This window comes from Anthonomus grandis, chromosome 11 (genome assembly GCF_022605725.1).
Source record: "Anthonomus grandis grandis chromosome 11, icAntGran1.3, whole genome shotgun sequence".
Classification (NCBI taxonomy): Eukaryota; Metazoa; Arthropoda; class Insecta; order Coleoptera; family Curculionidae; genus Anthonomus; species Anthonomus grandis.
In genome coordinates this window covers 2,864,161-2,878,090 of record NC_065556.1, presented here as the reverse complement: position 1 = coordinate 2,878,090, position 13,930 = coordinate 2,864,161, and the positions used below count along the sequence as shown (strand labels likewise).

Sequence of the window (13,930 nt, the reverse complement as noted above, 5' to 3'; positions counted from 1 at the left end):
ACTGTTAGGTGTTAAGCGCACTTACCACATTTGTGGTAGTAACTCCTGCCCCGTTAAATTAATCAGCTGAGAGAAAATTAATCAACTGAGAACAATACTGTGATAAGTAACGTTATTGTTTGAATAGTAATGTTAAATAGCTGCCTATCCATGTGGTGTTTATATTTTTCTGAAAATAATGACATAATGAGTTCAAGAAGCCGCCTAATGGTTAAGCTTGTGACCCAAACAGGTTTAAATGAAGTTCTACAAATTAAGAGCTCAACCAATAACGGTGCACATAAGCCAATGACTCAAAAAAAAACAGGGTAAGTTAACAATCTTATAAAGTAAGTAGCTTTTTAATTAAAAAAAAAAACAAAGAAAAACCAAATATTTTATATTGTTTGTTACTTAAATGTATTGTTTTTAGATGAAATAATACAGGTACCTGTAAGTAATTTGGGAAATTCAAACCAAAATTTGCAAATATTTGACTGTATAAAAACTATAGACCTAAAATTGCTAGACTCGAAAGAGAACCAAAGTAAGTATGTTAGTGTTTTTAGTTAGTAAGTTAATTTTGCAATTTCTTCTAAAAAAATCAATTAGCTTATTCTGTTTGTTTCTAGCCATCAGAAAAAAAGTTAAAAGCAAAGTAAACCTAACATCTAATTAAATAAATGTGCCTCGACAAAATGAGCCGTTGCCAGGGCTCTCAGGAATTTCTACAAGGACTGGTAATTTTGAAGAAGATTCTGATCCTTATGTAGACAGTCCAAGCTCTTATAAATTGTCGGATGAAGAAGTCGATTGCAAATAACCTAAAGGCAGGAAACTTAGAAGGTACTTTAAAAATTTTAGAAAAACATCAGATTCGAATTCTGCAGACGAAAGAAAATTTCTCAGAAGCAATGGAGTTGAAAACAGCCGATAAAAAGCTTAAAAAGAAAAAAAAGAGCTGACAAAGAGCAATGGAAAAGATCAATTATAAAAAAACTTAGGCTGTCTGAAAAAGAGTATTTGAATAGAAAAGGAAAAAAGGAAAGTATTGGAAAAACGGACTGAAGAAGTTGACTGTAGTAAGTGTCGTTTTAAATGCAATGAAAAAATATCGGATATACAGAGAGAAAAACTTTGAAAAGAATATTATAATTTATCAGACTACACACGCCAAAAAATATACATGACTTCTAACATGCAAAATGTATCTGTTTCGAGAAAAATGAACAATCCAAAGTTTAAAAATAGACTAACATCTAGAAACTACTATTTAAATGATTCAAATGGCGAACGCCAAAGGGTTTGCAAACAATTTTTTTGTAGTACTAGAAACTTGTGCTAAAAGTATGAGCGAAACAGGCCTATTTACTGGATTTGATTATAGAAAACATTTTCAGCCTTTCAACGCAACAACTCAGGAAGCCAAAAATTAGGCGTGATACGCAGAAACACTACCTTTCGTCGAATCTAAACATTTGTATTATGTCTATATTATAATATTTGTATTATCGATTATACACAGATATCTTTTGTCCTGAAAAAAGTATACAGCCTGTTTCAAAATTTGTGTATCAAAAAATTTTTCATAATATTGAATCTTCACTGGCATTTTATGTCCCAAAAAAGGATCAATGTTTCCACTGCAACGCCTACCAGAACGCAAAAGATAAAGCTGTTTTAGAGGAAGAACATCAGAAGCATAAGAAGAGAGAAAAAAGAATCATTGGATATGAAGCTTCGAAGTGGATTAGAAAAAGGTAGCCGCTGAAAAAGGACAAACCTTTAGATCGATATCGTTTAATCTCCAGGCAATTTTGTCAGTTCCCCATGCAGCAGAGAACCAAATTTATTATAAGCACAAACTTGTAAATGTTTGTGCTTGAATGTAAAAGTTTGTGGCTTCCGTTTCGGACACTTAAGGGGGTCAGAATAGCAATAGAATAAGTATGTGGCAACAGCCATGCTTTTTGCCGTTAACAAAATTCAACATTTGAACATCATAGATTTAAAATTTATGGAGTCTGACCACTCCTATTTGGAGGCAGACTCTATGCATGCCACAATAGAGAGGGCTAGACAACATAAAAAATATATCATACAAGAGAATTGTGCTTTCTTATTGCAGCGGCTAGAAGACGGCCTAATGTCGTAGAAAATTTAAAGTTTGGTGACTTCTTTGATACCAGAAAACTTACTACTAGAGTTGGAAGAAAAAAAAGTAACTGGACAGCGATAGAATTATCTAAAAGGTATGATGCTAGGCTGCCAGTATCGCAAATTATTCCAGAAGATTCCTCACAATTCAATAATGATATTCCTGAAGCCAAAAATGGAGCTTCATTGGAAGAAAGAGATGAATCCGATTAATTTAAATTTGTGTTAAATAAAAATATCCATTTAGATAATCTAAGAAAGACTGTATCTTATTTTTATCTTTTTTTGTTATTATCTTATTTGATTTTTTTTTAATAAAATCTTAAAAAATATCTTAAAAACTACTAAATATTTGTTCTTTATCATCTGTCTATAAGTAAATATTAATCTCTCTATAAGCAGTATAAAAAACACATATGTGTTAAGTACAGAAATCAAACAATAAAATCTATTTAAAATCTATTATCTTTAAATTATGTATCTTAGTTTGTTAATCAATAATTCTTCAAAAACATATCTACAACAACTTTTGTATATATTTAGAAGTAAATTTTGAATATCATTATATTTTTCTAGATCCCTGAATTTTCATTTTACTTTTTTTCAAAAGCACTTATTATGCACTTAACACAAGTGTGCGCTACACCATCGTAAAGTCCTACTATTTTATGACGGTGCCTAACCTCATTCTGTCAAAAAAACAAGAACTTCTTTTTTAAATTTTTGATCATTCTACTCTCCAGACCTCGCACTAAGTGACCATATTTTCTCAAAGTTGACATATCAGCACTAGAAGTCTTACCCGATCATGTACAATTAAAAAGTTAATGCTGAATAATAATCTAACGAGCAAGAATAACTAAAAAATGTACAATTACTATTTTCATCTTAGTTCTAATACTAGTTTCAAACATACGAGGGCGGGTCAATAAGTCCGTGACTTTTTGAATTTCCCGCCCTTTAATGGAAATGGCAACTCTGCTCCTGTCAACAGAGAACTGTCAGTTGACGCCTGTCAAAATTTGAACAAGCTGCGTCATTTAGTTTGTGTTTGACAGCTGTTGATAGCAGACTACCACTCGTTTTGAGAAGAAAATGGAAAAAAGTGAATTTCGTGTGTCATTAAGCATTATTTTTTTACGGAAAAAAACCATCACTCAAACCAAGGCTAAGCTTGATAAATATTATGGGGACTCTGCACCATCCATTTCCATGGTAAAGAAGTGGTTTAATAAATGTCGATGTGGCCGTACAAGCACGGAAGATGCCGAACGTTCTGGACGCCCAGTCGAGGTCTCTACATCCAAAACAATTAAAAAAATTCACAATATGGTTTTAGCCGATCGGAGATTGAAAGTGAGAGATTGTGGAAGCCATAGGCATCTTACATGGTTCAGTAGTTTCAATTTTAAATGATCAATTGGGTATGAGAAAGCTTTCCGCAAGATGGGTGCCGCGTTTGCTTACAATTGACCACAAACGCAACCGTGTGACAATTTCCCAGGAGTGTTTAGCGTTATTCAACCGCAATATGGACGAATTTTTGCATCGTTTCGTCACCGTGGATGAAACGTGGATCCACCACAACACGCCGGAGACCAAACAGCATTCAAAACAGTGGATTTCTCGGGGTGAATCGGCGCCCAAGAAGGCAAAGGTGGGTTTGTCAGCCAATAAAGTCAGTCTATTTTTAAAATACCATGAATAGAAAACCAACTTAAGAAATATTATATAATAATTTGAAAGACTTTTTAAGTTATCTGTCATTGTAAAATTTAAATATCGAAAGAGTAGTTAGTAACAAAAAGGCGGCAAAAAATAAAATTGGTTTCATTATATATCTTCTCATGAAGCTTCCAATCAGCCTTTAAATTATCGTTTGTATATTTCAATTACATTTATCTGCCACTTCTTCACTCATGTTAGTACTTTTGAGGTATTCAGCAGAACAGGTCCTCGGGATATTTCGCAAGTCGGAAATTAATAGAATTTAGAATGGTATTTATTGCCTTTTTTAGGACAAATAAACCAGAATAGCAAAGAACAATAAATTATATATAGCAGAGGATCAGCTATAGTAGCAATCAACTCGTTTGTTTTAATATAGTTAATTTCAAAATTAAATTAAATCTCTCTTGTAAGGAATTAGAATAATAAGTTTCTCTCCTTCACCTTAATCTTTCTTTATCTATCTTTCTTTTCAAAAAAACCTAGTTTTGTTAATGTACTGAATGCAAATAGGCACCATTTATTACGAAACCTGTAAATGAAGTGGTGGAGAGGCGCTAATAATTATAAAATTAAAATTTACAACTAGTAGACAATATGTAATTTTCATTAATATTCTGGAGAGCCAAATGTCTCAAGAAGTTCCCTGCTAAATGAACAGCCATCAAAATTAACAAATTTTAGTTTAAAGGCAGTAGTTGTTGAATACTTCGAGGAATTAATGAATATGTTCACTAAAATGTATCATATTGCATCACAATTACTACTTTAAATCTTCCCGACTGGTTGTCCCTAAGGTATATAAAAAGAAATTAAAAGAAGTGGGATAAAAACAAATCACTAAAACTTATAAGTCTTTTGTTTCCTCATCGCATTTCCAAATTTAACTGTACGCCAATAAAATATATGCTATAAAGGCCAGGATTCCAATGGAGGGCCCCATGCGCTGGTTACCACCGTGTTGCATCGCCTCAGGATGTTCTCCTAAAAAAATGAAAAGCAATTAAGCAATTACAAACCAAAAGTTGATGAATTAAACACGTTTATAAATAAATAAAATTATTGGAGTCTGAGAATCAAATTGCTATAAATATTTAAAATAATATAAATAACGCATCAAGTACTAACCAGTACTTTACCCTTTCATACAGAGAGAAAATTTTCTTGGAGAGGAAGTTTTTAATAGTACTAGACATTGATAAAGTAGTACAATCTAATTTTCGAATTTCCTTTGCCTTTATTTTAAATTTATCACATCATTTCGGAATGGTTCAACAAAAGTGGGAATAATTAAAACCCTGTATAGCAGGGCAGCCGCAATATGCAACAACAATATTGACCTCAGCAGAGAAATAAACATCATGTTTACGCCAGTGAATGAACACTATCAATTATTATATTATTTTGTGTTAAGTTCGGCAACATTGCAACCGATGCGTCGCACCGGTTTTCCGTCCGTTGCTATTAACAACTATTTCTAAAGGTGCGTCCAGACCGGACGCGCCGAGCTGCGCAAAACGTTTTGCAACGTTGCATTGCGTTCAGTGTGGATGGGAGAGTGCACACAAATGCGCACTAACGATCTTCTTTGTGCGTGTTCGTTGTTGTTCCGCCAGTTGTCGGTACATCAAAAAGCGTTTTGGCGCTCCTAGTTTGGACGAAGTTTTTGAAGTGAACTGTTAACATACGTTTTTTTTTAATGCACTTGCGTGTATTGATTGTGTCCTATATCTACATTGACTGTTTTTGGTAATCGTGTGGTTAATAAATATTTATGAATCTAAGCCGGAACTGTGGGATCAAACCAATAACAATTACCACCTAAAAAACAAAAAGTATGACGCTTGGTAAGAAATAGCTAATAGCCTCAATGTGCATGTCGATATAGAAGAGGAAGAATCGATTTTTTAAAATCTTTCTCTTGTCGCTACGAGCCTGGTCGAAATTGACCATTTTCTTCGCAGTATGAACGGCAAAACCAAATAATTAATCGGAGGGGTTGGAACACTGGCCAACAACTGTTTGTTGCAGAGCAAAGCAGCCGGCTTGGACGTTTCTCGCGCAAAGACCAAATTATGTTCGCTAACGTTGCTGCAACATTCACAAATGCTCAGCGTAGCTTGGCGCGGATCGGCGCGCCTAGTCTGGATCCACCTTAACAGCTCGTTCGAGTCGAGCCAGACCAAGTAGGTAGTAGGAAGAAAACATGAAGCTCGACCAGAATAACGACTTTCCGCGTGCACAAATCAGAACAATAATTTCTTTTAATTTGTTAGTTTTAATTAATAAAGTTATTTGTTTATATACAAGAGTCAAGTGATTTATCTAGCCAGCAAGTATAATCATACAGTCCATCAATCCAATAATACTCAGAACATTACCAACGATTTGCAGCAAAATGCTATTCAAGCAAACAAATAAAAACAAATATTAGGAAAGCAGCAAAGATAATAATCCATAGGAACTGAAGGATCCTGCAGGATTTTTAATGACGCCGTATATAACAGAAACTACGAAGAAAATTGGAGAAATTGTCAGAAAATTCAATATCAAGACTGCCTCCACTTTAACGAAAACCATACAATATTTACTATCAAAACCAAGCTATAATTCCTACCATACTAAATCTTCTGTGAATATGGAGAGTTAAACATTGACGAGACAATGCGACTACTGGAAGTCAGGACAAAATAATATCGAAAGTGAACCTGACAGGAAAGGACTCTAAATCGCGAATAGCAGAACACGATTGGTCCAATGGCTACAACATACATTGGACAGAATCAAAGATTTTGTCAAGGAGCAATATTAGATGAAAAAAATATTTTTGTAAGCAACTTACATCACGCAAAACCAAGGAATCTTCAGTGAGGCCAGTATCGATATTTTCAACAACTGTAGATCCCTACTGTCAGAATACTCCAAGACCTACTGTGCTTCACATATGACCTGACGTCCTACACATACTTGTAGAATAATTGTTGTAGATAACCAAGCGAAACATCGTGTTAAATAAAAAATAAGGGCCATGGAAGTTTGAAAATAAGAGGAAATAATTAATAATTAAAATTCTTGTTCCACTCATTTGAGGTTGAAAAAAAAACGAATTGTTAGAATCCTAGAGACGAATTAATATGGATAACCCGGAATGATTGAATCAATTTTTAAAAAATATATTATATCTGTATAACTATAGTACAATAGCCTCTAGTACAATATAACTCCTAAAGCTCTTAAGGTTATTAAGTATAAACACCCGTTCAACGATTACTAATTTATTGTTTTTGCCATTATACATGACTTGAGGGACGGGTATGCTATTGACCCATGTCTCAAGGCCCTTTGACAAAGTAAAAAATAACTTTTAAGTTTAAACAGTATAGCTTTTATGGTTCTATGTTTAATAGGTAGGCAACAATTGGATTGGATATCATCAGTTCTTAGTTCACTGAAGCTTATGTTGACCTTTTTTGTTTTAAATAAATACTGGTGGTATTTACGCTACCCCAGATATCCAGATTTCTGCGGAGTCGTTGGACTAGAGCAAGCTGCTCGATAAAATACACGTAAGTCAGCTTAAAACAAGTGGTATCAAGAATATAACAGCCAGGTTATTGTTAAATGTTCCCTAATGCATATTTTTATAACAAAAAAAAAACTTTTAATTTGACTAGAGATTTGTAGGCTCTCACCCAGAATTCCATATTTATGACGACTGTAAAAATTTGCATAATTTAAGGTTATAAGTGTTGGTAGCTTATGTACTGCTGTGCTCAAAAATTAAGCCAATCTATCTATATAGCATGCCAATCTATGCTTTAAATATAAAGAGTCTACGTGATACCGTCATTGTTAATTGCCAGTCTCTAAAAAAGCATAAACGAAGCATTGCAGTGTCAATGCTGCCTTTTAAGTTTCTTTTGTGAAGTTATAAACAAATGGATAGGAGTGAGATTCTATTTAGCTAGGATAAATTGCAAAAATACTCTTTTATCCATTTTTAGCAGCAACACATTTTTCTGTGACCAGTTTGTTTCTCGGATCATAATAAGCAACAGGTGAAAACGATATTAGTATCATCAGCATAGCAAAAGGCTGTCATTCTATCTTCACTTAGAAATATACGATATAAAGTTATTTGCATAGCTGCTAAAGAACAAAGAATCCATAATTTATCCTTAAGCTATCAACTTTATCTTACTATTGGCTCCATTACGACATACAAAATGTGGACGGCCTTCTAAATAATACTGCGGTTAAAACTGCATAATACTGCGGTTGTTAAGACAGTCAAAGGTTCGAGCAAAAATCAATGTATCATTTGTTGGATATTTCTATTTATGCTGGTGTATTTCTGTAATTTTCTTTATATTTTATGCTAGCTGACCAAATACTCATCGCCACTATAACTTAATTTATTGGAATTCAGTGACAGGAGATTTAAGTCAAACCACATCTTGAATTTAAGCAGGTTATCCGTCAAAGAAGAATGCAGAGATGTGCTGTCAGAGTTATTCCACAAAATGATTATGACGTCAGCAAGCAAAGAAACTTCACCTGAATATCAGATTTGCAGAAGAGGAACATCGGAAAAAAGAGCCCACAAACAAAAAACAGGGGAACCTACCGTGAAATCCTCCGAAGCCAGGATGTATTTTTCATCTATTTAGGAAGAGGAGCTACTAGGGTCACCAGCAACTCAGAAGCTAAGATAAGCGAAACCTCGACTAAGGTAGAACTAAAAGGTTTTGACCAGGCAAGAGTTAATGCTATCGAAGACAAAAAGTTGCAACGACTTAAAAAAAAAGAAGCAGGCAAGTAGTTTCTTGCCTGCTGCTTGAACCGCACGAAGAGGCGGAAAGAGGAAAGACAAATAAATAAGGAGGAGCGAGAAGCTAACCAGGACGGACAAACAGCTCTACCAGGATCAACTTCCGCTCCTTCAAATCCTCTTGTAGGAAGCAGCTCCAAGAGCAACACTAAAGCCTCGACTAGCGGGCAACACCCGAGGAATCGCCAGCGACAAAAAAGGAGAAGACCAAGAGCAAGAGATATAAGGCGAGGAGCAGATGAGCTGATAAGCTGAAACCGTAGGTAGGATTACCTACGGCTCCTGCCGCTGAGGGAACCACCCACTCAGGCGCTCTAGCAAAAAGAGGCAAATCAAAAAAGACACCCCACCAGGCCGTCAGCATAAGAAGCCTAGGCGGCAGGGTAGGTCTATTCTGCAAAAGGACGCTTATACAGACATATCTCCTCTTTTAAGGACAGACACCCAGTGAGGGCATCCACGAGGGATAAATGACCAACCCAGTTCATAGGGCAAGCCAGGCCGTTTTTAAGTCGTACAGAGAAGGTGGAAGGGTGACTAAAAAAGAGGCTGACCGCCTAAGGCTTTATTTCATCTCTGAGATGAGAAAAACCAAGGATTGGACCTGAGATTCAGATAAGGAGGAAGCGCTTCTCAAGAGAAACTCGAGGGTTACCGAAAGGACCAAATTTAAAGAGGACCTTGTTCAGTCCATGGGTACTCTAGATGGCGCCATCTCCTCCACAGAGGAACTAGATATAGGGGTAGTATGGCTAAACAGTATAATTATCAATGTTATGAAGCAACATGTCTTCCCAAGAGAGTTAGCAATAAGAGATTGCCCTGGTGGAATGACACTCTGGATCGTCTTAAAAAAGACATAAGAAGGTCTTACCACCGCACTCTTAAGTGGAGAACTCAAAAGAACTGGGATGCATACTTAACAGCTAGAAGGAAATTCAAAAATGAAGTCTGATGCTGTAAAAGAGACTGCTAGTGCAACTTCTGTGTAGAGATGGAATCTTTCTCAGACACAGCTTGTCTTATAAAACTACTGGGCTCTGACAGGAAAACCGAGATAGGATGCCTGAAGAAAAGCGAACTACAATCAAACAAATAAGAGACCATCCAGCTTCTCCTTGAGACTCACTTTCCTGAAGAAGGAAACACTGCACCGTGTGGCGAGAATCCTCGCCAAAAACAAAGTAACAAATGAAGCCATAGCTTGGGTAGTGGGTGAGTGGTTAATCCATATAAGGCTGCCGGATTAGATTGAATTAGACCCATTATGATGCAGGTTGGCATCGAAATTCCACTCCCTTAGTTAAAGAGAGTTTTTAAGGCTAGCTTTGCAATGGGGTATGTTCCAGTAACAAGGAGGGCGGTAGAAGGCCTTTATCCCAAAACCGGGCAACAAAGACTACTGCCAACCAAAGTCCTTTAGGGCAATAACCCTAACTTCATTTCTAATGAAATCTATAGAAAGATTTATAGACAGCTATATAACAGAGGAGATTTTCACAGAATCGTCACTATATATAAATCAGCATGCCTACATGCTGAAAGGGAAGTCAACGGAAACACCTGATCAGGTCGATCAAGACGGCGACGGAAGACCGGAAGATCGGTGCTACACTAGGATACTGTCATGTCGAGACCAGGATGAAGACGGCTATCCATAAGGCAATTTCCTTTCGCCACACCTGTGGTGTCTGAGGATGGACAGTCTCCTCAGGAAGCTAGAACTGAAAGAATTCTATGCTAATTCAGTACGCAGATGATCGATTAGTGACGGTCACGGGCAAATACGTAAACATAGTCTGTGAGCGGATGTAAGCCGCCTATTGATGGAACAGTGATGGTAGGAGACAGGGCTGTCAGTCAACCCATAAAAGACTGAGCTCGCTTTAGCGAATAAACGCGAGCTTCGTAGGCTTTAGTCCTCCCACACTGTATTAGAATCGCCTAACTTTATAGCAGCAGGTCAAATACTTGAGAGTTACTTTAGACAGCAAGCTCGCATTAAAAACTCACGTAATGCAGGTAGTAAATAACGCAACAGCTCTAATATGGCAATTACGACGAACAATAGGTACAAGATGGGGTCTAAAATCCCATGTTCTCCAGTGGCTTTATACTGCAGTTGTAAAACCAAGGATCTCATTCGGATCTATGGTATGGTGGCCAGCGCCATTGAAAGTCATCAAAGTCCAAAAACTGACTAAACTGCAAAAACTGGCCTGTTTGGGAATTATTGGAGCCATGAGAACAATATCTGCGGCACTTCTAAAGATTTTTCTTGGCCTACCGGAGCTCCCAGTCTAAATTGAGAGGGAGGTCATGGCGGCACATAAGAGAATGGATAGCGGAGACTGGCAGTTCACTTCAGTGAGTGACAAACTAAGGTTAAAGAAGGAGTTTTAAGTCGAACTCTCGACAAAAGAAGAATGGTCAACGAACCAAATTAAAGAGGCAGATGCTTTCCAGGCCTACTACATAGATGGATCATAGATAAAAAGCGTCTAGTAGCCCTAGTCCAGGAGTGCAGAGAAGTATTGGAAAGACTTGCAGCATACAAAGAAGTGAGTCTGATATGAGTCCCAGGACACCAGGGTGTCGAGGGCAATGAAGGGCCGATGAACTGACAAGATAAGGTTCAGTTAGCCCCTTCGTAGGCCCCGAACCGTGTTTCGATCTAAGTAAACACCAAATCTCACAGGCACCTAATAACTGGGCTTGCGAAAAACAAGGAAGAATTGGAGGACAGAAGGATGTAGACAAGCCAATGAAATGATACCAAATCATGACGGCTCTAAGGCAAGATGACTGGTAGAAAAGACCGGGGTATAGCAAGGACATAGGGTATCAAAGATTTTGTGGGAATCCTGACTGTGCATAACTGCATAAACAGGCACCTACACCTTCTTGGTATAAGAGAAAGTCCACTCTGTCCCAATTCCAGTACATAGGAGGAAATCTCATACCACATATTAGGCGTCTGTGATAGGTGGAGTCGCCTGAGAAGGAATACTTTTGGAGTAACGACATTCCAATGAGAAGGTCTTAAAGATCTGCACTGGGACAACGTGCTAGCCTTTATTAAAACGACGGACCGACCCAGTGAAGACCGCGCATTAAGAATGGAGGCGTAGTGGTGGGTGAGCCTGAGGTTGGTGAAACCGGACTGTTTATGCCGACTTGCCCAGCTTTAGCTCCCCCACACTTACTGCTACTACTTACTTACTACGAATACTGAATACCAAGATTTATTAAATTATTTATATATATTAAAAAAAAAGTTTTGAGACTAAGATGGAACCCTGTGTAACTCCTTGACAAGAGATTAAATCATATTTAGAGCACAGACGGCCCCACAAGTAGAGCTGCATTTTTTTAACAGAACTTTCTCTAATTTAATAACAATTATTTTAGTAAATTAGAAATATATTCAAAACTCTTGTCTAGTTAGCATAGGAGGGTCATACTTTTTACCTTCAAAAACTTCAGAAAGAGAATATATCCACTAGAAATATATTCATTGTACCCAAAGCAGTACTTTATTCTACTCTAAAGCTAAATTGCCGACCAGTAAAAAGACTATATTGTTTCAGGTATTAAACAATTAACTAAAAGATAAAACAAAAAATGATGATACCGAAGTTCTTAAACCCAATTAAATCTGGCAAAAGTAACGAGTGAACATATCCGCTCCGGAAAATTTAATAATTGTCGTCGGTTGACTAAAAGTTTCGAAACTCTGAACGTCGGTGTCGCATCGCGCCGAAAAGTTTAGTAGTTTTATTACAAAACTAGTGAAAACTGTCGTTGGGCAATTATCTAATGAAAACGTCCATTTAAGGCCTCTATATTGTTTTAAAACTGACTTTTCCGACAGTTAATTGTTTCAATATTTTATTTTCTAATAGTTAAAGCCGAAGAGATCATGATCTTTTAGTTAAACAACCCACTGGCATTTTCAATAATTCTCAAAGGTCACAAGGGTAAAACAGACAAGCAGACCGAAGGGTCCGAGCCCTTTAAATTTCCGAAAACAAAACCGGTATACAGAGGCAGGCATTCGAGCATAGAACATGGTTGTTTGCAGTGAACGTGTAGTACAAGCTGCTTCGGGGTTCTCCGTGCTTATCCTGAAAGTGGTGTTGTTTGAGTTAACATTTGCTTAGGATTACTTTATAAAATGAACCTTTAAAAGTGTTTTATGAGACGCTACAGTAAAATGTCTAATAAATTATAAAGGTTATGCGTTAAATAGCTTGTATACATATAATCTCATCGAAATAAAACTTTTAAGGCGAATATTCTTTTTGAAATAGGCTAATTATTTCTTGCTTGTCTTATACGGTTGTCCTATTCACTGTATTAACTAAGAACGAAAAAACTAAATAATGTCAACTTCATAATTTGCATTCTTAAGGTATACTAGATGGTATGGAGAAATTTTTGGGGTAATGAGGTGCCCAATGTGAGGCTATTAATCACATTACAGTTCCAATTCAAAGAGGTTTTGGGTAGTTCAGGCGGCGAAGAACCACATCGGGGGATAAAACACCAAATAAAGACTACTATGAAAGAATATATATTTACAAAATAGGTCCAAAGTTCTAGGAACCCTAAAAGAAATTTATAAAATAATTTGTTAAGGACATATTGCTCCAGCAAGAGGAGAGGAGGCAGATTTAAAATTTTAAAATAAAAGTTCCACCTCTCGTTTCTGGTACAATCAAGTTCGGAAGTGAATGCTAAATGACCCCTATCATTTTCTGCAGAAGTAAGTTATATTTTATTCGTATCTCTGCAGCTCGAGCAGGTTCCTCATCAATCTGTATGTCTTGAATGGGCCCTATTTTATAAGTATATCGTCCTATAGTACCGCCTTATAGGAGGTTCTGTCTGTACAGTGTTGTGAGGTAATCTTGCAATAAATTCTGTATCCAGTCTCTAAATAAAGTGGTGGTTTCGTTTTCGTAAAATTAATTTCTTCAATTGTTTGTTGTCAAAATTATTGTAAATAATTGTAATTTAATACATAGAATAAATACTTTTTATAGACATGGCAGTAGCACAAATTATTTAACTGTGATCATGCTAAAGCGATACATAGGCAATTACCAGAAAATGTTCATCAATCACCGAATATGTATTCTAGGAAATTTTTCAAAAATGTGTCATTTACTAAAATTGGCTCTGTAAAAAAAATAATGAATTTAAGACAACTTATACATTTTCGGAAAGGGG

At 36.4% G+C, this 13,930-nt stretch overlaps 1 protein-coding gene across 1 annotated transcript in view; it reads right to left on the bottom strand.

Annotated features, from left to right (window-relative positions):
• Positions 1–2,605: 2,605 nt before the first annotated feature.
• The window catches only part of LOC126742041 (kin of IRRE-like protein 3), a 419,654-nt gene continuing 408,329 nt past the window's right edge, over positions 2,606–13,930 (bottom strand). The window contains exon 5 of the mRNA XM_050448568.1: positions 2,606–4,848. Within this exon, the coding sequence (XP_050304525.1) occupies positions 4,748–4,848 (101 nt within the window). The 3' untranslated portion in view covers positions 2,606–4,747. The remainder of the gene's footprint in view (positions 4,849–13,930) is intronic.